Source organism: Enoplosus armatus, chromosome 7 (genome assembly GCF_043641665.1).
Source record: "Enoplosus armatus isolate fEnoArm2 chromosome 7, fEnoArm2.hap1, whole genome shotgun sequence".
NCBI classification, from domain to species: Eukaryota; Metazoa; Chordata; class Actinopteri; order Centrarchiformes; family Enoplosidae; genus Enoplosus; species Enoplosus armatus.
The window spans coordinates 11636098-11659690 of NC_092186.1; the positions used below are offsets into that span (position 1 = coordinate 11636098).

The following is a 23593-nucleotide window of genomic DNA, read 5'->3' on the forward strand; positions in this document are numbered from 1 at the left end:
GATTCAGCAGGACGAAAAATGAGGCCAAAAGTCCATCCATCATGGAAAATATCTGCTATTGTTAGTAATTCTTAGAACCTCTTCCATAACATCCTCCTCTCTATCTCAGCTTTCCTGTCTTTCTTTCCTTTTCTTCACATTCTTCCACAGTCAAACTCTCTTTAGTCAGAGTGGGTAGTTTTTTTTAAAGGGGCGGGGTCACAAAGTGATAGCTCCTCCCCTTCTGGCCTGGATGAATGTAGGGGGCGAGAGAGAGAGAGGGAGTGAGAAAGAGAGAGACAATAGACTTTAATGACTCATGTGGTTGAGAGCTGTTGGCATGCCAAGTTCCACAAACGCAGAGAGAGAGGGGAGAAAAAACTGAAGAGGGGGCGATAGAAATGAGTGTGTGGTGAGGGGAGAGAGGAGAGAAACAGGAAGGGAGAAGACTGAGGTGGACAACTTGAGAGGAGGGTTACCATTTGTCACACCTCTGAGCTGAAGACAAGCCCAGTCTACAACCCGACTGAGGAGAGAGGAGGAGGTGGCCAAAACATCTGACAATCAAGACCTAAAGGAGCCCAGCTGATCCTCAACTCACATCCTCTTCAACTTGATCGTCAACACTTGAAGACCCCCCAGCACCAGATTTACCACCGAAGAAGTCTCCCTCCCCTCTGCCGTCCATACTGGAGTATGCCCTGCCATCCCTGTCACCCCTGCCGCTGATCCAGGCGGTCAACATGATCTCCCACTACCCTCTGGCCACACTGCTGCCCTGGCCTGCGGGTCCCCACCACCACTGTCCAGACCTGGATTGCACCTTGCTGCTGGAGGGGGACGGTGGCGTCGCCCTGCAGAGGTACCAGCCTCGCTCCCCAGAGAGCACCACGCGCCACTGGGTCAGTACATGGGAGAATAATTGTGTCTGTCCACCTCCTGCTGTTTGTTGAATCTGTTTATATCTCTGGGAGGCACAGGTAGTTCCAGTCTTGTTAAACAATCTTGCAGATGTTGGCCTCCGCGTAAATGACCTTCCTGTGCCTTCTGTTGTTTGGAGTGCGTGTGAGGCCGCGTTATTTGGTGTCAAGGGTTTGGTCAGTTTTGACAAATTCAAGGACGGGAATGGGAAGTGAAGTGGGAAGTGTTAGAGGAATAAGATTAAAATAAACAATTCACTGAGAAAATAAGCTTGGAATTATGAACAGTTAAAGATGTGCAGTGAGGAGCAGATCGGCTCCTTCGAGGTCTGCTTGTTGGATGTCTGTGGTGATGGTGAGAAACATGGGAGAGTGATATGAAAGGAAAACCTATGGAGAGTGTTATTGCACGTTCTTATGTGTGTGTGCAAGAGAGAGAGAGAGAGAGAGAGAGAAAGGCATTTGACTACAGCTGAAGACTAAATCACAGCAGATCTGTGGCTGTCCTGGACTCAGCAGTTCTGGCCCGGCTGGTGGTCACGTCCTGCACCCAGTGGCCTACACTTCCCACATAAACCACCAGTGTAATGTACAGTAAGTGAGGGTCATTCTGAAACAATTCAAAAACTTTATCAGTTTGCTCAACTCAGAGATCAATCAGGGATTGATTTGTCATTTCTCAAATTATTACATTTCATTTTTTAAATTCAATCCAATTTAAAGGGGCTTTATTGGGAAATAGACGTTTGACTCTGTTTGACTTCTAGTCAATGAACTTTTGTGTAATAAGTCGACGACTCATAATGCAATAATGCAAACTAGACAGTAACCTTTGGTGGCACAGACAGGAGGACAGCTGACCTCTTGTGAAAAGCAGTAATCACTGTAACTACCGCTTATTGGTCACTGAGTGTGTGTGTTTGTGTGTGTGTTTGTGTGTGTGAGCAGAGTTTTGCTGAGTTCACAGAAGAGGCATTACTCACTTTATTTCAGAAGCCAAACACCATAATGACTTAAATATGTGTCAGCCAATAGAAGGGCATGACAAAAATGCTGCTTGCATTTCATGTCAGCGTGCATGCGATTTCTGTTTATTTACCTCGATTTAATTCGTCTGTGAGGTCACAGATTCCTCATAACAGTGTGATTACCAGAAAAACAACCTGCAGCGACGGCTTATTGCAGCTTAGTTGTGGCTAACTGTTTGCAAGTGCGCACGTGTGTGGTATTGAGGCTGAAGTGAAAATATTTTTGGTGTTTACAAATGGCACGTTGAGATTTAGTGTCCTTGAGCAAGACATGGAACCCACCTGCTCCAGTACTGCTTTTCTGAGACTGCAAGAAGAACATTTTCCTACATGGATCATTTCAGTACCCAAAAAAACATTATAATTACTGTGAAAATTATAAAATTTATGGTTAATCTATGTACATTTTTATCAGATGACTATCACGCTGTGGTGCTTGTATGTATGTTACTGGTAGATCATCCTCCTCGCTGCCTATCGGACATCCTGGCCGACGCGTCCTCCTGTCTCGCAGCACTGTTTCCACCAATTGTTTCGAGGGATAAGAAGACTGGAGGTTAGCTTGCAGACGCTGACACTCTCTGAATGCTGTAGCCAAAGCGAGGCTCAGCTTACACTCTGCCTCACACTCACATCAGTCAGAAACTCGGCCTTGTGACTGTTTTTCACAGCTGGGCCAGAGGGCAATAAGGGTGATTACATAGAGAGGTAAAAACCTCTATAAAGTTATGTAAGAATAAACCATCAGTGGGGTAATCATGGACCTTCAAGTGAAATTGGTTTCAACGACTTGGGTCCTGACTTTTACAGCAGCTTCCCTAACCAAAAAGATTTTGTGACAAAAGCACAGAAGACCTCAAACAAGTATATTCATTCTTGTGATTATTTTGTCCATCAGCTGGCTCACGCTGGCTCGGAGGACAAAGACTTTGCCTTTACTGCTCTCAGGTGTCCCTCACTTAACTTTTCACCTACCTGCATGTGGTTATGAAACCTTGGACTAATTACCTCTCTGTAATCACCCTGCTGTGCGGTTAGCGACAGCTGTCAAGTCCACAGTTCAGGTCAGAGACGAGGCAGGAGTGCTGAGGTGTCAGTCGTTATCAGCAGTTCACCGCGGACAATGAGACTCCTACAAGAATGGAGGGACACGAAGATTGACAGGAAGATGGAGCAAGTGAAACTGATGATCACAAAGATAAATATATAATGAAAATGCATCATTTAGATTGAAATTATTCGGCTGTTGCAAGATGTCTCACGAGAGGGATCAACAAAGGACTTGACCGGGATTGAACCCTGTTGCACAGAAGTGAGAGTGTTGACATCTACACTCATCTCAGTGGGTTATCACAGTACATTTTACTGCTCTAACTGCACTGTAGAAGTCTGTCGTTCTTCTTTTATACTCTCCTCTCTGTCAGTGACAGGGAAATATAATTAAGCCGCGGGCCGATCAATTAAAAACTCCAGCAGAGGGAATATTAGCTGCTACCTCACACCCGTTGGCTTACAATAACCAGCAGCGTAGTTCAATAAGCTCAGCGGGTCATTTGCTGGAAATGCAGAAGTGATTTTCTGCAGGGAAAACGGGGACAAAAGAAGAAGGGGGACAATTTCGATGATGGCGTGTTTTCCATTGAAAGAAAGTAAGAAAGCTGAGTTAGCACTCTTCCTTCCTCTTTCTTGTCTTTTTGAACAGAGAAGTGCACGTTTCAGGCTGATGCTCGGTGACGTCTCCGTGTTTCCGTTCCTACAGTTTTGATTCTTGCTTGTTTTTTTGATGACGGTCAAGTGATTCATTCATCCGGCTAAGACCAGTTCTTTAGCTTTGGCCTGCGAATGAATATAAAACTGTGTGGGTTAGGTACTACAATCCCATAATGTCGTATGTGTATATGTGGGACAGCATCATTCAGGAGATATGGAAAGGAATGGCTCTGTTGAATAACCCAGTAAGCACTGACAATACAAGACACAAGTGGAGGGACAGTAATGTACTTCAGTCCCGTCATTTCTGTCCTTTCTTTTGTCTCAAATTGCACAATTCACAAACTACCAGACTTCTCTTTTCTCTAAAATCCAGGTCTCCATCATCCTTTCATTTAGTCCACCACTTAAGACGGTGTTTACACACTTTGGTGACCCCCAGCGTGTCAAGTTGACTAGTGGCCTGCAGCTCTGCAGAGGTTCACATTGTGATCTTGGGCCTAATTAGGTCACATAATAGGACTGGTGTGAAAAGTCAATATTTTGGGCATTGTCCCTGTCACCCGAGCATCCATCCCAGCGCAGCAACACCACGGGAGCAGCTCGCGCAACTGGGGCAGAAACTCATTGCACCATATGGAGATGGGTGTGTGTTTAGGCGTGGGTTGATAGGAGGCAGAAGGCAATATGTGCATGAGGACCGTCTTTGCTTTGGTTTTTATGGTGTGGCAGCTCTGTGACTGTGTTTGTGTGCGTGGCAAGGTGCCCCCACCAAACACACACACACACACACACACACACACTAAATTCTCCTTTTCCCGCTCAGGCAGGGCTCGCTGTATTAGCCAGGACGCATGACTGGGATCAAGCTGACATTGTGATGTGTGTATTAGCGTGTGTGTGTGTGTGAGAGAGAGAGAGAGAGAGAAAAAGAGTGTGTGTGTGTGAGTGTGTATGGCATTAGTGTGTGAGGCTGGAGGCTGCTAGTGTCTGCACGACAGTCATTAATATGAGCGGTCAGCACTCACACATTCTGTATGTCAGTAGATTACTAACTATAATAACTCTACTGGGGTCAAATCTGTATTTGATCAAGCAGGATATGTTTTTATATATATTACAACTTTACACAGTATTTAATGTGTCCGTACTGTTTTTGAGTAAATATCTTATATTTTGGCCGGTGTTATGGCAACAGCCGTGCTTGTTTTTGTGCTACAGTACAGCTACTGCCTCTTTTCTGCAGCAGCTCTGATGTGTGTTGTCGTGTGCATCATGTATGCAGTTTCATTTCCTACAACGCACATGCTTCACACCTTGATATAGCACTAATCAGTGACATGAATTAAATAGAAGCAGGTTAAGTATGTATATGCATGTATGTATATATATTTATATATAAAGTAAAAGCTGAAGAAGCGTGGGGGTTAAAGTAAGTGTGATTTTGCACATTCTGGTGTGATGAATTGCCGGTCTGCTGTGTAGTTTTCTGGTGTGATTTCGAGTTTTGTCACCAGTGTGTTACCGGCTTCATTGATGCTGTGTGCTGTTTTTGTTGCTTATGTGACAACTTTAGGGTAACATGTATCTGTTGGGCAACAGATGGTCCATCTCTCATTAGCAGGGGGTCAGACAGACAGACGAGCCAGACCGATTCATTGAAGGCTTAGCAGGGCTTAGATCTAGGGGGGTCAGGGTTGGGGCCCCATGAAGGGTGGGGGAGTTGTGTGTGTGTGGGACTTGTCTTATTTATCTGAACTCTTCTAAATGCAGAGACACCTGAAAGTACCTTTAGCTCCCAGCATGCCATCTGAGTCATCATAGCTCCGGAGAGGATTATCCTAGCTTTAGTGCAACGGTCCAACTGACCCCATATGGAGGCTGTTATGAGAAAAAATAAGTCTGTTTCACATATTCTTATAGCCTAAAAATCTTTGTACATAAATGTCAGGTGGTGGATTTGGTGTTAATGAAACTTTGAGCAACTTTTCCTTGAAGTATGTCTGTTAGGTTTGCAGGGTCAGCTGTGTGCAATGTGGAGTGTGTAGGAGGAGGAGGAGGAGGAGGAGGAAGAGGGGGTCTCGGTCTGCAGCTCTGGACTTTACTGGAAACCAATGATGTCACCCATCCAGAGAGAGAAAGAGGGAGAGCTCGACAACAGCCAGGACAATAGATCTGAGGGGAGCAGAGACGTGACATAAGAGAAGAGGGATAGAGAGTGAAGAAGAGAGGCAGACAGAGCTTTAATGTGGCTGTCTGAACAAAGGGTTCAGTTGACCGGAGAAGAGACAGAAACAGAGAGAAAGAGAAAAACATGCAGCTGTGTGTGTGTGTGTGTGTGTGTGTGTGTGTGTGTGTGTGTGTGTGTGTGTGTTATGAGAGAAGGCCTGGCATGTCCTTAGCTATCTGTGTTTTCATCGTTGCTACTACTGCATCCACGGACACTCATCTGCTGATCTGTTGCCTCATTAAATACAAACAAACCTCTGCACTTACTGAGTGCCCTGTCACTGCTTCACAGCTCTTAAATGACCCATTTAAGCTACTTCGATTGTCTCATTCTTATTTTTATTGAGTACAGCAGATCATCCTGACCCTGCACCATAAATCCAAACTCATGGGTTTTTGCCACTCCGGCCGGGTCTGGCTGAAACCTCTGCTGACTCTGGATAAACACAGCGGTTTATGAACTCTGCCCTCTACTGGGCAGTATGCTTTGGAAACACAAACCCACCAACCACACACAAACAAACATACAGTGAAATGCTCTGTGTGCAAACCCCTGCATAATACAGGAAGAATGTCCAAACAAGAACAGAGTATGAATGTACTGACACATTTGGTCCAGATATGGTAGCAGGAAACATACTCTCCATTTTTGTATTTTTAGGTAATGACTTTCCACTGGAGAGTTTGGCTCCAGTGACAGCTGATACTCCTCTCACTGGATGAAATGACGAGTCTCCGCTCACTCTTTTCTCTGGAAGGCCTGTTGCATCACGCTTGTCTTTCAGCCAGTCTGGATCCTCTAAGTTTCCGTGAACTCTCCCCCTCTGTCTCTCACACTCACGGTAGAGATAAAGTCCTTTCAAGTTAATCTCAACAGATACATACTCTGAAACATGACCTTCTTATCTTGGATGTAAACAGTGAGACATTACACATGTGGCCCAAGACCCCCACCCCCTGTTACTGTCCTCTTGTGTGTTTGAGGTTTGGTTCTGTTTTTTCAGTATAGTGATGCCCAGTGTTTGTCGGCCTCTCCTGCTCTTCTTCCATTAGGAATCCCCCCTTCCTCCTCTCCTCTTTCTACTTATTGGTCTGATTTTATGACCATGCTCCAGGCCAGAGAGGCTCCCCAGCCAGTCAGGTATGAGGACAGCAGGCTCGCTGGAGTCAGGAGGCTGGAGGCAGGAAGTGGGAGATTTCCTGGAATGTGCGTTTTTCCCCACAGTGGTGCAATAACAGTGCGAGCAGCGCTCCTCCTGTTTTTGTCCCCTTTCTGTCTGTACTGCAGCTCCCTGTTCGGACTTTGTAGGAACAGAGAGAAGAGGGTACTTGGGAAGTTCAATATTGGCAGGAACCCATTATAAAAAATTGCTCTGCCCTCGTCAAGGGCTTTCCTAAGAGTAATTACGTCATTAGTCTTCCAAGAGAAAGGAAAACTTGGTATGAGGATTGGCCCACATTACAGAGCAGGAATACTATGTGCAATATTTGATAACTTTTCAAAGATAGCAGCGTGAAGATGCCATTCACCTTCACATTCTCTTTAACTTTAATTCAGGCTACAGGAAATCTGATTCCTGGAGAAAGATGCAGATTCAGTTACATTTACCCGTAAGACTTGGACTCTGTTCAGACTTTAGTCACAAATACAAGGATGTGAAAGGTGGAAATACAGCTACTGTACTATAGTTACTAGTTCCTTTACAGATACAAGACCTTGGTCTCATTTATGTGAGAAACACCATTAACATCCCACGTCATGTTGTGTAATGTTCAGCATTCATAGACTTGATGAGCCTTGCAGCTTGACTTGCAATTAGCAACCTCACAACCCTCGGTGGTGATAAGACTCCGGGACGTCACTGCTTCTGGTCAAGAAATAGACATAAAACCACAAGTGGTCACTTTTACACTTGGTTTTACACGTTGTGCAGATTAAACAAATGAGACATAACGTGTTAATTAATGAGCTTTAGAGCTGCTGGTTGGTGGATGTTGTTACCTTTGGACAGAGCCAGGCTAAGTGTTTCCCCCTGTTTCCAGTCTTTATGATAAGCTAAGCTAAACCCTGCTAGCTCTAGCTTCATATTTATTGTCCAAACATGAGAGTGGTATCAATCTTCTCATGTAACTCTTGGCAAGAAAGCGAATAAGTGTATTTCCCAAAATGTCACTAACTTGGATTTGCTCTAAAGGTCTTGGATTTGGACCAAAATACCTAAAAACAGCTCTGACATTTACTGAAATTTAGCCTCTTATTCCTTAAACTATGGAACAGCCCTAAAACTGTCTTTTCTGATTCGTCCCATTAGGACAATAATATTAAAGAAATTTCACCTCAAGTTGAAGTTACACATCTGCTCATCCATCAGACGGAGCAGCAAGCTGTCACAATTGTCAGACGTCTTGTTTGTGCTGATATGTGACATCAGTCCCACTGTGAGACCAACACTCGAATCCCCCCGGGGCTGAGCTGGAGGTCGCGTGGGGTCGCAACCTTCCCACTGCCCCTCTGGGCTTCCCAGAGCTCTGGAGACCCAAGTGGACACCGGGGCAGCTTGGCCTGGGAACTGGAGCCCGGCCAGATATACAGCCTGATGAACAGTCAGCACGAAGAAAACGCTGATAAAACACGTGATTACCACACACGGAGAAACACTGATGGAGACCTTCCCTGGCCTTCCAGAGCAATGATGCCAAAGGTGGGGACCTTGTGTGTGTGGGTGCATCTGTGGTTGTGCACCCTGCTTGACAACGTGGTGTGTGACAGCCAGTGACGCTGAGTGTGACGTTGGGGTTATGTGTTGGTGTTATGGGAGCCAGAGGAGTGGGTAGGCATATCACATACACACACACAGATAATCATGAAAAGGGGGCCACAGCAGGTCTAACCATCCCACTGAGCCAGATGACAATAAGCATCATAACGTTACCGCTGTCTCCTGACTCTGAATCAGTAGTTTAGTTACTTCATCAGCCGACTGAACGGACCAGCAGATGTATGAAGCACTGCTTGCCCACACTTGATATATGTTTGTGATACAACTTTGCACAAAAAGACCCCTCACAAAGTTGACGCTTGATTCATATCTTCCCCGTTTATTCACACAAGTGGGCTGCTTGAGTACGTGTGCAGGCACATTCACAGTGGAACAGTGTTGCTCATTCTCACACTCAGCCTATTCTCCTCTCCTGTCACTGACAATGCACAGTACTGGTGACGGCATCTACGGCCTTCCTTGTATTGTCCCACACAGGCTGCAGCTGCTTCACACACAAGACGGCTACGAGCCTATAGTGCATCACTTCATCCACTCATGAAATCTGTGTGTTAATGTTAAAGTACATTACAGTAATCTATATGTCAATCGTCACTGGTGTACGCAGGTAAATAAAACACCTTGTCTGGGGCTGTGAAGTCAGAAAGAAGTTAGCGTATGTAACTGCTGGGCTTCTGTGTTGCGTTCTTCAGTAATGAAGATGCCGTGACACCGCGACCTCTTGGAAGTTGATCTGTTTATTCTGACAATGACAAATAACAAGGCAGGACGTCCATGTAAATGATACTGCCCGCTCAAAGCTCCTAAATAAATTAAATAAATATACAGACAAAACAGGAGTTAGCTTTAAGCTAGCAGCGCTTAAAAATAAACTTTTCAAGTGCCAGTATGCTGAAAATATATACTGACAGGTGAAAACAGACATTATAATATTGTTAGAAGCAAAAATGTACACAATAAACAATGAGAAATAAACTCTGACTATGATAATAAATGGAACTTGAATCTTACAGATACACAGTGAACATAAAATCCAACTGTTGGCGGCCGACTTGCATTGTGGGTAATGCAAGCCACAGATTTTGACAAGGAAAAGTACAATATTTCTGGTTCTACACATCAATTTTGATCCTTTAACTGTCCTCTGTGTCTCCAACAATGTTACAGGAGTGCAATGCTAAATAGTCTTTTCAATGATAGGTTCACATTTCCAAACTTGTTGTGAAGTGAAATCCTTCTTCTGGGCAAAATGCATTTTAAAGTTCAGCTGAAGCTAACATTAGGCAATCTGAGTTAGTCAAATAAAGTGAGAAAACACTGACATCTGTTAAACTGGACATAACTGGATGTGAAGAAGGGACCTCTTCACTGCCATTATGGACAATTACATAACATTAAATAAAACAGTTAAAACATACATTCACACTATCAGGGAAGCTCAGAACCATTTGCCTCGTCATGGTTTGTCAATAAAGGTTATTTAGAAAACAAAAGCAAAAATAAAAACACACGATAAGGATCATAAGGATTTATTTCCATTTCATGTTCAGAAAAAACTCTAAAGACTTAAGAAATAACTCTAAAGATAAAAAAACAAAAACTTCAAACAGCAGCAACATCACAATGAAATAAAGGAGTAAAGCGTTTATAATATTCATTTTATTTTGTAAAATGCTTAATCAGTCTTTTTCTGGGCGGTGAATTTCGTAGGAAAGAGATTTATGATTCTTGAGCACTGGCGTGTTGCGCAAGCAGAAGTCCGAGCCTGCGTCCGACTGTTGTCAGTCAGATGAAAGCCGGACGAAGAGCGAGGAGGAGGAGTTTAACCGGGACTGTTGTGAGTGCAAGTGGGAGGAGTTGGGTCATTCAATAGAAGAAGGGAGAGCCTGCCGACAGCCAGAGGAGGAGGATTTGGAGTTTGGAGTGGAGGGGGATGAAAAGTGTTGCGCGGTGAAGGAGAAGAACATTTTCAGCGAGGATCTGGGATTTTGTTTTCATAAAGAAAGAACACATCTTCTTCTTTCCTTGGCGGATTAGTCCCGAGCTCTGATGCTGTCCCCGGATCATGAAAGAAACGCTCACCATGAAATTCGCCTGGAAAACTAAAATGGTAAAAAAAACCAAAAAATGGTTTTCCATCCTGTGCTCTGTTGTTGAGTGTGTGGTTTTGAAGAGAGGGGGGGGGGGGCTGAAGAGGGGAAAGGGGGGAGAAAAAGGAGGGGGGTGTTCTGTGGGCTTGGGAAAGTAGCGGATAAAGGGGAAAGGAAGAGGAGGAGGGGAACAGTTGAACATTGAGTTTTAATTGTATTTACTAGGCTTTAAATCCCGTTTAACCTACTTTGTTGGTGCGTAAAGATGTCGCGCAAAGTTGGGGAAGGGGGAGGATAAAATATAAGAAATCCCCTGCCGACTCCGCCAGAATATGAACTCGATCCGCTGGCTTTCCCCCTCCCTGATGGTGATGGTGCATATGAAAACTTTTGTCTAGGGACCCGCAGTGAAACAGAGAGGGAACAATTGGCGAGGCCCCTGTCTCTCCACGGGTCCCAGCTGCGACCAGGCGAGGAAAACACAAAAGCCAACAGATCAGCGCCAGAGATTTAACACAACTGTTGTTGTTGTTATTGTTGTTGTTATCTTGGGAGTATTGTTTCACACACAGCTGATAGGCAGATTAGCACTATTTGAGCAGAGATGGTGCACTATTTGCCTCTCTGCTCTCCTTAGTGTCCTCCCTCTGCACTTTTTGTGAGTATCTTCTGTGGAAGAATCCAAGTAAATGCAGCATAAACAACCCATCTCCTGTTTACACCGTACCCAGGGTCATTTGATATGCTGTGCTCTCTGTAAGCTCATCCCTATCTACTGTGTAATGTTGGATGGTGAATAGAAATATCACTGTGACAGACTGTTTTGGTTTCCATGGAACTTTGTCTCACAATAAGCCCTAAACTTGGTGCACAAAGCGAGCAGAGCTTTTTTTTTTCAACCCGGCTCTGAAAAACATCTCCAGTTCCGTGGCTGACAAAAAGCAGGCTGTGTGTGCAGACTGTGAACTCAGCAGCCCGGGTCCGGCCAGCACAGAGACCTCCCGCTATTGTTTTGGGAGTGTGTGGACTGCATGACTCATGCACTGATGTATTTATCTGTCTCTGCGCCAGCCATCCAGCCGGCAGCCAGCGGCAGCTAAAGAGGGAGTGAGACAGAGTCAGAGAGACATGCACTCCCTAAGGTTGATGACCATAAGACAAGATGCTGCACAGGGTATGGACACATGTTGTAGACAAACGCAGCTTGGGACGTGCAACAGCACAGACGTGCTTGCTGGTCTCATGTGCCAGAGCCAGTTAAAATCCTTTCTCTTGTCTTTGTGTTTTTTTTTGCATTGGGCTTTCTTTTCATCTCGCCATCACATGTTTCTGTTCAAACACAAACACGACCCAGTCATGGCTGCGTGCCACCAGCCTCCAGGACTGTCCATTGAGCCTGTTAACGGTGATTTTGACCCTTGACTTCTTTTCTGGCAGCCCCCCTGTTCGGGGTATAGCTTGGACTTTGCCATTGAGCTGTGTAAATGAAAGTGGGGACAAGTGAGAGTGATCTTGGCTGCTGCGGCCTCTCTGTCTGTGTGTGTGTGTGTGTGTGTGTGTGTGTGTGAGGACTTGGCCATAATACTGCATGCGTGGTGTTTATATTTGGCCAGTCCCTCTCCCTCTTCCCTGCCTCTGTTTTTGTCTCTGTCTCCGTATGTTGATGTCTCAGCATATCCCGGGCTGTGTTTGTGCACTCGCTCTTGCTGGAGTTTTGTATTTTGATTTGACTCTGCTCCCTCTTGTTTGTTCACACACTTTGTCAGTGATTTACAACTAGAGACACACGACACATGAGCACAAATCCATTTCGTGTTGGCTTGTATAATTAGGCAGCCAAACAGACAAAGGCATGTCAACGGGGAGGAAAAGTGGTGCAAATGTCTTGTTTTATTGTGTGGGGGTTTGTTTGAGAGACCTCATCCATTCTGACTCTTATCTCCAGTTTTCTGGGCCCCAGAAAAGCGGTCCAGCTCTGACTTCAGCTCCAGAGAGGCCGGGACACGGTGAAAGAGATGGATAGGGAATAAAAGAGGGAGTAAAGACAGACAGACAGGGAGGGAGGGAGGCCTGGCAGGCTGCAGTGGTGGGGGTTGGGGAGTTGGTCGTTCTTGATGTTTTACTGCACTTTAGTCTCTCTTTTACTAGTTTGTTTGAGTGCTGTGGTTGTGTTTCTGTGTTTTTGTTTCTGATTCTCCCTTCTGCTTTTTTCAGAGAGGTTTCCAAAAAACGTCAATTCCTATTTTGTTAAACTAGTGAAATGACACTTGTTGTTGTGGACGTTAGCTCTGCGGCCTGCAGCTATCCACAGGGAATTCTTTTAATATCTTTTTTTCCGAAACACAACTCTCTCCTTTCCTCTCTTCTGGAGGTTTCTAACATTTCCCCTCTTCCTCTGTCTCCTTTCAGAGCTCGGTGCAGGACTGGGGGGAGGAAGTCGAGGAAGGAGCCATCTACAATGTGACACTGAAGAGGGTTCAGATTCAGCAGGCGGCCAACAAGGGAGCAAGATGGTTAGGGGTGAGTGGGGGCCTGATGTCTCACTGTGTGACAGAATCGCACAGCTGACAAGTCGACAACAAATCACACACATGAAAAACCTGATGCTTTTTCCACTCTCTTAACCTGTTGTAGTGCAAAACATGAACCGCTGTGTTTTAGTGGAATAGCATCTGCCTTTGGAAATAATCATGTGTGGATGGTTTATAAAAGCAACCCAGTTAGTTGTGTGCAGACTGCTGAGCTTAAAAACAGAAAGCCTAATCTCTATTGTTTAAAGCAGACTGTGTCTTTCAGTTGTGGGGCGTCTCTCAGCATTGTGCTCCACCGGGGCTGTTGTTTTTAACATTTGCGCTATAAATCTCCCAGTTTAGACGACACCTTTTTTAGTTGCCTGCTGCAAATCAACAGTTTCACCAGACCTGGACTGTTTAGCTAAAGCATGTGATTTCCTGACTTTCCCGGCTGCCAACAAAACTGCTCCCTTCCCTGTGCAGCAGTGTTTTGTAAAACGCTGCTGTGACAAAAAGAAAGGGGGGGTATTAAAGGCTTTTCCTTGAGTTGTGCATATGAGGCATTGCTGTTTCCTCCACTGAGCGGTTTATATCAGCATAATAAGATGTTGTACAGTATATTATTATACTGCACAGAACCGCCAATTAGGGGCATTATCCTTAGTTTCTCTTGCATGTTTTCTCAGTAACGACTAAAGGAATGCATGAACCCGGCGTAACAGAAATGACCAGTCAGATTTATGGGGTTTTCCTTTGTTTACAAAAAAAAAATCCGGATCTTGTGTTGTTAGTTAGTTTGTTGTCTCTTCGTGCTTGACGTGGGGGATGGGAGATTGGCACAAAGAAGAAACAGATAACAGCTCTGAGGCTTTAAAACTGTATTGATGTATTGACAACGGCATGAGCTGCCAACTGTATTCCAAGCTAATTAATGCAACATGGGCACTTTATACAGTGCTGTCTATTGAGTTGAATAGAATAGAGAGCAATCCCTATTGAGGCATCAGTATATTTACTATAGACAGTCAATTGTCAGTGAATAACAGCAATTACAATCAGTGGGATTGTAGGCCTACACTGGTGTATTGTTTACAGTGTGTGTAGTTGTTTGCAGATATATAATATAAGGTCTATGTCTGTGTGTATGTGTGTGACATTGGGTCGCCTCACTGAGATAAATAAAGGTATTTCTTGGTGTATTGAGTTGTTATCAGAGGGGAGAGGTGGGAGAACTTGGCTCTGCTGCCGTCCTCCTCTCCGTCTGGAGGGACGACGGAGGAGGGGCCTGCAGTGATTAAAAGCAGATTGGAGCGTTTCCTGTTGTAGCGTGCTAACTTCACCAAGGTCTCTTTCTCTCCACGTCTGTGCCACCTCTTCTTCTGCTCTCTCTCCCTGCCTGTTGTGCAACCACCTCGTTCTATTTCCCTGTAGACACAATAGTCGGACACATCTGGAGAAATCTGAATTAAATATAGGTCACGCTTGTCTTCTCCGTTTCCGCCCTCCCTCCAACTTTTTTTGGTCGCCTGATGAATTGTTCCACTTGTGCAATTTCACATTTTAAAACTCAACAACCATGACGACCTGACACATTACAAATATTTATCTGTGTAGACATTCATCCAAAGCCAAACAAAGCAAAGAAAAGCTTTGGAAGCACCAGCCAAGTCAGTATAACAGCACTCCTCAGGTCAGTTCACACAGTTTAATGGTGTAAAAATGTGTGTGTGTTTAGGCGGAAGGTGATCGTCTACCTCCTGGCCACACGGTGAGCCAGCTGGAGACCTGCAAAATCCGAAGTATCCGCGCTGGAACCCTGGAGCGTCTGGTAGAGACGTTATTGACAGCGTTCGGAGACAACGACCTCACCTACACCTCCATCTTCCTGTCCACCTACAGAGCCTTCGCCAGCACACATACTGTACTGCAGCTACTGTTAGACAGGTAGGGCTGGACTGAGGTGTTGCATGAAGCCAAATTAATGTACTGACTGTGTGTTTTAGTGATTTTCTGATTTTTTTTTTTGTGATTTCTTTCCTGTTGCAGGTACGGAAGTGTGGAAGAAAACGAGCAAGACACAGGCAGGCGCCAAGGCTCTGACAGTAACGGAGCCATCAGAAAGTGAGATACATTTTTATATGTTTGGCGCTGTCTGTTCCATGTGGACAGCTTTCAATACATAACATTTTTCTGTAACTTTCAGCAATATAGCTGAGTTATCACACCTGTCCCTCTGTCATTGCCAGCTCTCTTAACACTGTCAAATCGTTCCCTGCTGTCTCCACAGTGCCTTGGCCTCCATCCTGCGTGCCTGGCTGGACCAGTGTCCTGAAGACTTCCAGGAGCCTCCTGACTACCCCTGTCTCCACAGACTGATGGACTACCTGCGCAGGGCCCTGCCAGGCTCGGAGGCTCTTAGACGGGCAGAGGGTCTGCTGGAGCAGCTGCAGAGTCAGGCCAGCATGGATGACACTGACGGTAATTAACAAAGTATTATTTTTTAATAGCGATAGTTCTTTGTTCTGTGTGGCATTATTTATTTTTTCATATTAAATATCAAATGTCCTTCCTTTCAGCTGGTTTCCACGGCAACAGTTCTTTCTGCCTGGGGGAGGAGGAGGAAGTGGAGATCGAGGTCCAGGAGGACTTCCTGTCGTTTGACGCCGACCTGGTGGCTGAGCAGCTGACCTACATGGATGCGGTAAGTGGAGGGAAATGAGATGGAAACGGGGGGGCGGGCAGTGTGCGGTGTGTAGGCGGGAAAGGTTACGCAGGTCACATCCCTGCGATGTTTCTTCAGCGTCGTCGTACTAACATCAGCCTGTTCTTCTGCTCTAGCTACTGTTTAAAAAGGTGGTACCCCACCACTGCCTGGGCTCTATCTGGTCCCAGAGGGATAAGAAGCACAACAAGCACAGCGCCCCCACCATTCGAGCCACCATTACTCAGTTTAATGCTGTGGCGGCCTGCGTGGTCAGCACAGTGTTGAAACACAGACAGATCAGACCACATGTCAGGGCGCGGGTCATCCAGCGTTGGATAGACATCGCTCAGGTTGGCAGAAACACACACACACACACACACACACACACACACAAATTCATCTATAAACCTACCACAAAACGGATCAAGTTCTGACTGTCCTTGTGTCAAAACAGGAGTGTCGAATACGCAAAAACTTCTCGTCTCTGCGAGCCATTGTGTCTGCGCTGCAGTCCAACCCGCTGTACAGGCTGAAAAGGGCATGGGCCTGTGTGCACAAGTAAGCCTCCAATCTCTCAGCTATGCAGATAATCTCAACGAGTCTCGATAGAAGAATCAGCCATCGGCAGAATTCAGCAGTATGTGTTTTGGCTGATATGTCCATTACCATTAGCTAACATGAATCTGTGCTCTACACAGAGACAGCATGCAGACATTTGAGGAGCTGTCGGACATTTTCTCGGATCACAACAACTACCTGACCAGCAGAGAGCTCCTCATGAGGGTGAGTTCCAATGTTAATTTCATATCGGAGGGATGTGTGAAATTATGAATGAGTAAATTTATTATCCTCTGAAAACATTCCTTCGTTCACTGGTTAGAATCTCGAGGACTAAAGCTGTATTTTTTTGTTTGCCCTACAGGAAGGCACTTCAAAGTTTGCCAGTCTGGAGAGTTGTGCCAAGGAGCACCAGAAGCGCACCCACAAGAGACTCCAGTTGCAGAAGGAAATGGTGAGACAAAGACTGGCTAACTAAGAGCTTCTGCAAGGAACGCCAGACAAATGGATCTTTTGTTTTTTCAAAGAGAGCTAAAACAGAGCTGTATAATTTAAAACAACACATTCCTCCAGAGCAATGTACTGTAAAGTGAGTTCTAGCCTCTCCAGTATGATGAAGCCACATGCTCAGCTTTGTTTACTCAGTGCACTGTGTGCTGTACTTGCATTAAGCCTGTGTTGTATTTTACAAACCCCACCCTGGCATCCATACACCACGAGGACCACACTGTAAATGAGTCTCTGGCTTTAATGTGGCATCCCCTTTTTAAAGTGTTTATTTAAACTCAGTGTGGTTTCAAAGATATCAAAAAGATGTCTTTCTCCACAGGGAGCAATGCAAGGAACGATACCGTACCTGGGGACGTTTCTAACCGACCTGACCATGTTGGATACGGCCCTGCCTGACCTAGTAGAGGTAAGAAAAAAAACACCTCGACACCTGCTGAATGTGTGTGTGTGTTTCGATGTTTGAACACATGTGTCTGTGAGTTTGCACAACTCCGCAGATCTGAGAGTCTGTCTGTGCCACCGCTGTCAGAAACTGGGGAGTAAGTTTCCATGAGCGCGTGGGGAATTTTGTTGGTCCATTTTCGGAGCGGTCCACCTAATGCTGTTTGTCTAAGCAGCCGCTGGTATGTGATGTCCAGGGTCTGACAGCGTGCTCTTTGTGTCCTCCGCAGGGTGGTCTGTACAACTTTGAGAAGCGACGCAGGGTGAGTGAAGCTGCAAGCTGACATGATCACACCAGGACAATTATCGCATGATGAGCTCAGCTGATGGTGAAGTTAAACGGATCTAACGTCGGTAACTTTCTCTCTGCAGGAGTTTGAGGTGATCGCTCAGATCAAGCTGCTCCAGTCGGCCTGCAACAGCTACTGTCTGAGACCAGAGGCGGCTTTCCTCCGCTGGTTTAAGAGCCAGACCCAGCTCAGTGAGGAGGAGAGGTACTGCTTATTTACTCAGAATACCCTCTTTCTTGATTGCACCGTTATCCATTAGATAAAAGGCAAATTAGTGCATGAGGTCATGGTCTGTTGGACCTATTGTTAAAAACAATCACACAATAGAAGCTTCTGTCTGTCCTCTCTCCTCGCCTCTCCCCGCTGTTCTTCTGTCATGTCTTCACTTCCTACTGATCTATTGTACTTCTCTTGTCTGCTCTGACGTTCTTTCACTCTCTCTTACGCAGAAATCATGGTTCTTGAAACCGACGGCCAAATGATTTTTTATGATGTTTAAGGTTAATTATCAATGTTCTCTCTTGCAGCTACGCCTTGTCCTGTGAGGTCGAAGGTCTTGGTGACAGCAGTCCGACCTCACCCAAACCTCGAAAAAGCATGGTGAAGAGACTCAGCCTGTGAGTACATCCAGATAATAGATCTGAATAGAACCTAATGGAGGAGGGTCTAGTTTTAAATGTCTGAAATTAAGCAAAGAATACTTTTCTTTGGCTGAGACGTGTCACATTAGAGATGTCACGCTGTCATATTCAAGCACTGAATTGCTGTGATCTATTTATTTTAATAACTAATAACTGACTTCCTCCACTTTCCAGGCTGTTTCTTGGAACAGACAGTAGTGCAGCCAGTTCTCCAGTCAGAGAGACGCCACGCTCGCCTCCTACTGGCAGCTCAGGGGAGAGCATGGACTCAGTCAGCGTGTCCTCCAGTGACTCCAGCAGCCCGTCAGACAGCGAGGGCCTCACCCCCACTCACACCTCCGACTCCCAGCAGAACAAGGTGGGTTACAACACTCAAGAAAGCGTGTTCCTTTTGGTCACACTGAGGGACTGTATGACAATGATTGGTGTGGGGAGTGGGGCTGAACTTTACGTTTCACTTTTTTATAAAGTTATGCCTTCTCCAGTGTTATTTATCTATTCTTTGGACCCTCTCCTTGACTAAGAGAAAAATTGCTGCACCCTGATATCTCAAAATAATATAACACTTTTGAATTGGTACAATTGGTATGGGCTGTCACTTTGCTGTTAATAACTAAAATTGCACAGAAAAATGTTGCATAATTTAAATCTAAATTTTTTTAAAGGAATAATATTTTTTACATGGCCACAAACACAATAACACAAGTGGAATTAGCAATTGCCAAAGTACGAAAAACATGAATTATGCGTACAATGCACCAAATTATTTCCATTCTCTATTTTTGTGAAGGCGGGAGCTGCGTTAGGCTGGTGGGAAACGATGCACTCACTCTGCAGAGAAATGGAAAAGTCATTAATCTGTGTCTGTTCTGCTTCTCAGGACTGACATGTTGATCCTGTTGATCCTGCTAGCTAATCGCTGATCTGGAAAACAAAGATCTAATGTGTTTTAAAAAGGACAAAATGCACATTGATTACACATGTAGCACACAAAAGCCATAGATGGAAATATTTTCAAAAAGCTATATATATATATATATATATATATATATATATATATATTATAGAAGAATACAATAAAATCTAACTGGGATGAGAGAGAAAGCCTCTCCCAAACATCTTGACAACTACTCCTTTTTTCTTGTTCCCCTCCCCCTAATCATTTTCTTACAGTCCCTTAGTCAAAATTAGTCATTTAAGGTTCATGTGAAAAACAATTCTGTTTATTTTGAGCCTTGCAGGCGTCACTTTGTTCTAGTACTTCCACGTCTTGTTTCCCCCTCGCCTCAAATAGCTGAATATTAATGATCAGATTATGGTTCAGTGCATTAGTGGAAGAAAATGATCGAATTATGGTTTTGTGCATCTGTATGTAACTTGTGGGTTTATGTTTCTTCAGCTATCAGAATCCTCCTCTTGTACTTCACTCCACTCCATGGACACCAGCTCGTCTACAGCCAGTGTCTCCATGACTCCTGCGTCTCCGTCACTCCCCGGGCCTCCCTGCACCCACAGACGCTCCATCTCCCTCACACCCATGTCCCCTTGTTCCCCGAGCCAAACCCCAGCTTATAACACCCAGGCCCAGGACGCATGCATCATAAGAGTCAGCCTGGAGCACGGCAACGGAAATCTCTACAAGAGCATATTGGTAAATAAATATGTGTGTTTGTGTTCCCGTGTGAGTGAGATTTTCTAGGTTTACATTTTTAAATGATATACGTTAAACCCTGTATGAGTAATTTTTTGTCTTCTCCCAAAATAGTTGACCAATCAAGACAAGACTCCGGCTGTAGTTTCTAGAGCCATGGCGAAGCACAACCTGGAGGTGGAGCCAGAGGAGGGATATGAGCTGGTACAAGTCATCTCTGAGGAGAGAGGTACTAAACATTGAGCCTCATTAATTCTTTTCATGGAACCTCTGGGGTTCTTGAGGGTTTTACGTGATTGATTTCTATGCATATATACCTTTCTCATTATTCAGACTTACACTTTCTCACCAGCGCTACCTAGCTACACGATGGGCTCTTCAAAAAACCGTGATAAAACTAAAATTATGTATTTCATAGACAGTATTATTCCATGGTTTATCGTCGGATATTTAAAGTGAATACAGTAAGCAGAAGCTGTTACAGCAGTTAGTATTCAGATTTAGACTATGATGAAACACCCTTTTTGTATTTGCTATTCAGCATTTTAATTATCGTAATTTTTTCCACTGATCAGCTGTTCCTTCCAAACTTAATGAACCTTAATGCTGACTAAAACCATTTTCATGATTTCAGCTTTTTCTGTCCCCCTTTTATCTTCTCTCAGAACTGGTGATCCCAGACAACGCCAACGTCTTTTACGCCATGAACACCTCGGCTAACTTCGACTTCCTGCTGCGGGTGCGAGGCACATCGGGTCGGACGGTCCAGCTGCGAAGCCGGTGTAGCTCCACACTCCCCCGCACCCAGCACCGCTCCAGCCTGTCGCTTAGACTCAGCAAGGTCACGCTGTGACCCCTGAACCACAGGGACCCAGCTGTTTGTCCTTACACAACTAATCCAGGACAGTACAGGGCACGGACGTGATGCGAACTGTTGGGCTTTAGATGAAGAGGCTGGATGGATACATGGATGAGCAGCACTGCTGATGGATCTCTTTAAGACTCTTTAAGAGCTTTGACTCTCATCTTGCCAGTGGAGTCTCACCCTGAACTGTGCCACCCCTTCTTGTCCTTTTCAGCCCTTAGCCCAGCCTTAATATGGAACATGGGTGTGTAGCGTGACTGCTGTGCCAGTGGGACTTGACTTTAGACTAGTGATGCCTGTTCCAGAGTGAAACAGCGACCCCAAGTGGCGTTCACTCTTTACAACAACAGGTTTTTGCACATGTTATGGGAGCAGCCAAACTCCTGACCTCCAACAGTATTCTGATATTGAATTAACTTCTTTTTGTCCTGTGACGTCTGTGTAGCTGAATATTTTCTTTTCTGCTAATAGAAGTGTGATGAATGCAGAAAGAGGAGATGGATGGTGGAGTAGAAGGAGAAGTGGACTGAGTCTCAAGTCCTGTTGCCTTTATCGATGAATGAATGGACCTCTGACAGTATTCTGAATGATATTGATTAATTGATTGACAGGAGCTGCAATGTCACTATTTTCCCTAGTCGGCCATGTTTAACTACCATGTCTGCCTTGTGCACAGTGTGCACTATGTGTGTGTGTGTTCAGCCCCTCTCATATTTTGAGCTGTGTGACGAATGCAGCGTTTCGTGCATTCTGATTGGTTCCATTACTTGGTTTTAACAAGTCATCGGCAAATATTGAAAAGGCCTTACCTGCCCTATCTTCAGGGTGTAGAGATTAAATTTGTGCTGCTTTCTAATCCAGAAAGACGTTCCCTCATATTTTGACTATTTGAATATTTGTTTGAAAAAAGAAGATAATAGATGTACAAGAACAGAGAAGAGGAGGGAACTGACTTCCTGGGATGGAAAACGGCCAAGTGTCTCAAACTGATGCATACTTGTACCTCTTTGCCCTTCATTATATGAATTATGGAGTTGCACTTGTCAGTTGGTAGGAGAAGCCAATGGGATGTGAATACAGAAGAATGAGCAAGCCGCTCTGTAAGTGGTTTTCTCCCTCTTCACTAAATGAATTACTATTTTTGTTTGTAATTGTTGCTTTTTTTTATATGTTTTTGTAACACAATTCAGGCCAGAAATGTATTCCAGATTGGAGAGTGATGGAGGATTTTTTAAAAGCAAATGTTAACGAATTCAGAGTGTCATAAACAAAAAGATTTTACTGTGATACAAATCTTTACTGAGGGACACTTCACTTCATCACACACACAAAAGCCAAACACCTCTTCACACAGTAAGCGGCCATCTGTTATACTTGTCACTCCTCATTTCTAGCACCATCATAGTTTCACAGCTGCACCATCAACACTTATCACCTGTCACACAACAGCCACACATTTGCAGATAAACTCTCTGAGTCCACTCCTGCAGATCCTCCAAGGTCATGCTATTGTGCCACATTACATTTCCCCTGGGAGAACTGGTTCACTGTTGGACTTGTGTTAATGGCCCAGTTGGCCCAGTCATTTATCTCCATGCAGCACTTCACTTTAAAATGTTCTCATTAAATCACCCTCTGTTCCTGTGTTCTTCACTGCCAAAGACTCTTCCTCTACCTGAATAAATAAATTATTATCATTATTCTGATTGTTGTGTTGTGAGTTTTTGATTCTCTGTTATCTTTGGACGAGTGCCCTGAAACCACGAGTAACATCATTTCTCAGGTCTAATTATTGTAGTTCTGTTCGAACACACTATGTCCATTGTGTTTTTAAAGCATATCTATCTGACTACACAAACAACTATACGCAATACATTTTCACTGCATCTGTCTTTTTACTCTTGTGCTGTGACGGACAGCAAGTTCGGCCTTGTTAGGATTGACATTATCAATAAAAGGACCAGAGGCTGTTCTGGACAGAGCCCAAGTTATTTTGCTGAGTGGAAGACAATTCTGCTGACTTGAATGCAGAAGCCACGACCTTCCTTTCCTGAAACTGGCTTTGCTGTGCTGGTCAAACACTTTTCCAGGAATACAAAGACAAACACATCTTTTTGACTTTCACAGGGATTCATTTAAAACATGAAAACAGACACAACTTAGGAAACATAACTTTCTTTTACAAGCCACCGACTTTCGCCCTCGTTCAACACAACAAAACGTGAACTTGTTCTTACCAAGAGCAGCCACAAGTAATCCAAATGAAAGAAAACAAGTGGTATTAAAGTATGTATTATATAAATGTATACATGTCTTAGTTGAGTTTGCTTCATTGTTTCAAGACATGAGCTGTGTAATCTCGTTTAATACTCAAATATGAAAAAATAACTAGAAAATTGCATTTCCTGCTGAAAATGTGTGTGAATCCTGACAGCTGAAATAAATTGCAAAGCATTACTGAAAATGCAGAAATCTGAAATGAATTTGCTTGAACAAGCTGAAAGCTCAAGTGTATTGCACTTCACTGATCAGAAACCTGGAAGCTGAAATGTGAAACTGGTAGAATTCATAGTTGGAAAAGTTGAATGGAAACATAAATACGGAAGAAGAATGTTTGCTATTTCCCTACTGGAATACTTTCACATCTGTGCCTCTAAAAATCCTTCAATCAAACAAGTTTAGAA

The 23593-nt window shown here is 44.4% G+C and overlaps 1 protein-coding gene across 3 annotated transcripts; it reads left to right on the top strand.

The window, feature by feature from the left end:
• The first annotated feature begins 722 nt into the window (after window positions 1-722).
• rgl1 (ral guanine nucleotide dissociation stimulator-like 1) lies at window positions 723-22609 on the top strand. Of its 3 annotated transcripts, none has more exons than XM_070908302.1 (18): window positions 723-881; window positions 13146-13256; window positions 14985-15193; window positions 15296-15370; window positions 15537-15727; window positions 15826-15950; window positions 16088-16303; window positions 16408-16511; window positions 16652-16736; window positions 16876-16965; window positions 17341-17427; window positions 17693-17725; window positions 17835-17956; window positions 18280-18369; window positions 18568-18751; window positions 19793-20044; window positions 20159-20273; window positions 20710-22609. In XM_070908302.1, the coding sequence occupies exons 1-18, from the start codon at window positions 723-725 to the stop codon at window positions 20895-20897; spliced, it is 2436 nt and encodes an 811-aa protein (XP_070764403.1). In that variant the 3' UTR covers window positions 20898-22609. The 3 variants fall into 3 exon arrangements, with proteins under 3 accessions (XP_070764403.1, XP_070764404.1, XP_070764405.1); XM_070908303.1 differs by lacking the exon at window positions 723-881 and adding an exon at window positions 10628-10756; XM_070908304.1 differs by lacking the exons at window positions 723-881; window positions 17341-17427 and adding an exon at window positions 10628-10756.
• The last annotated feature ends 984 nt before the right edge of the window (window positions 22610-23593 follow it).

What these genes read in the sequence shown, in the direction of transcription:
- rgl1 (XM_070908302.1), top strand. Translation starts at nt 723, where the DNA reads ATGATCTCCCACTACCCTCTGGCCACACTGCTGCCCTGGCCTGCGGGT. An exon ending in AGGGAGCAAGATGGTTAGGG is followed by an intron (nt 13,257 to 14,984) that starts GTGAGTGGGGGC and finishes GTGTGTGTTTAG; the next exon opens with GCGGAAGGTGATCGTCTACC. An exon ending in ATCTCTACAAGAGCATATTG is followed by an intron (nt 20,045 to 20,158) that starts GTAAATAAATAT and finishes CTCCCAAAATAG; the next exon opens with TTGACCAATCAAGACAAGAC.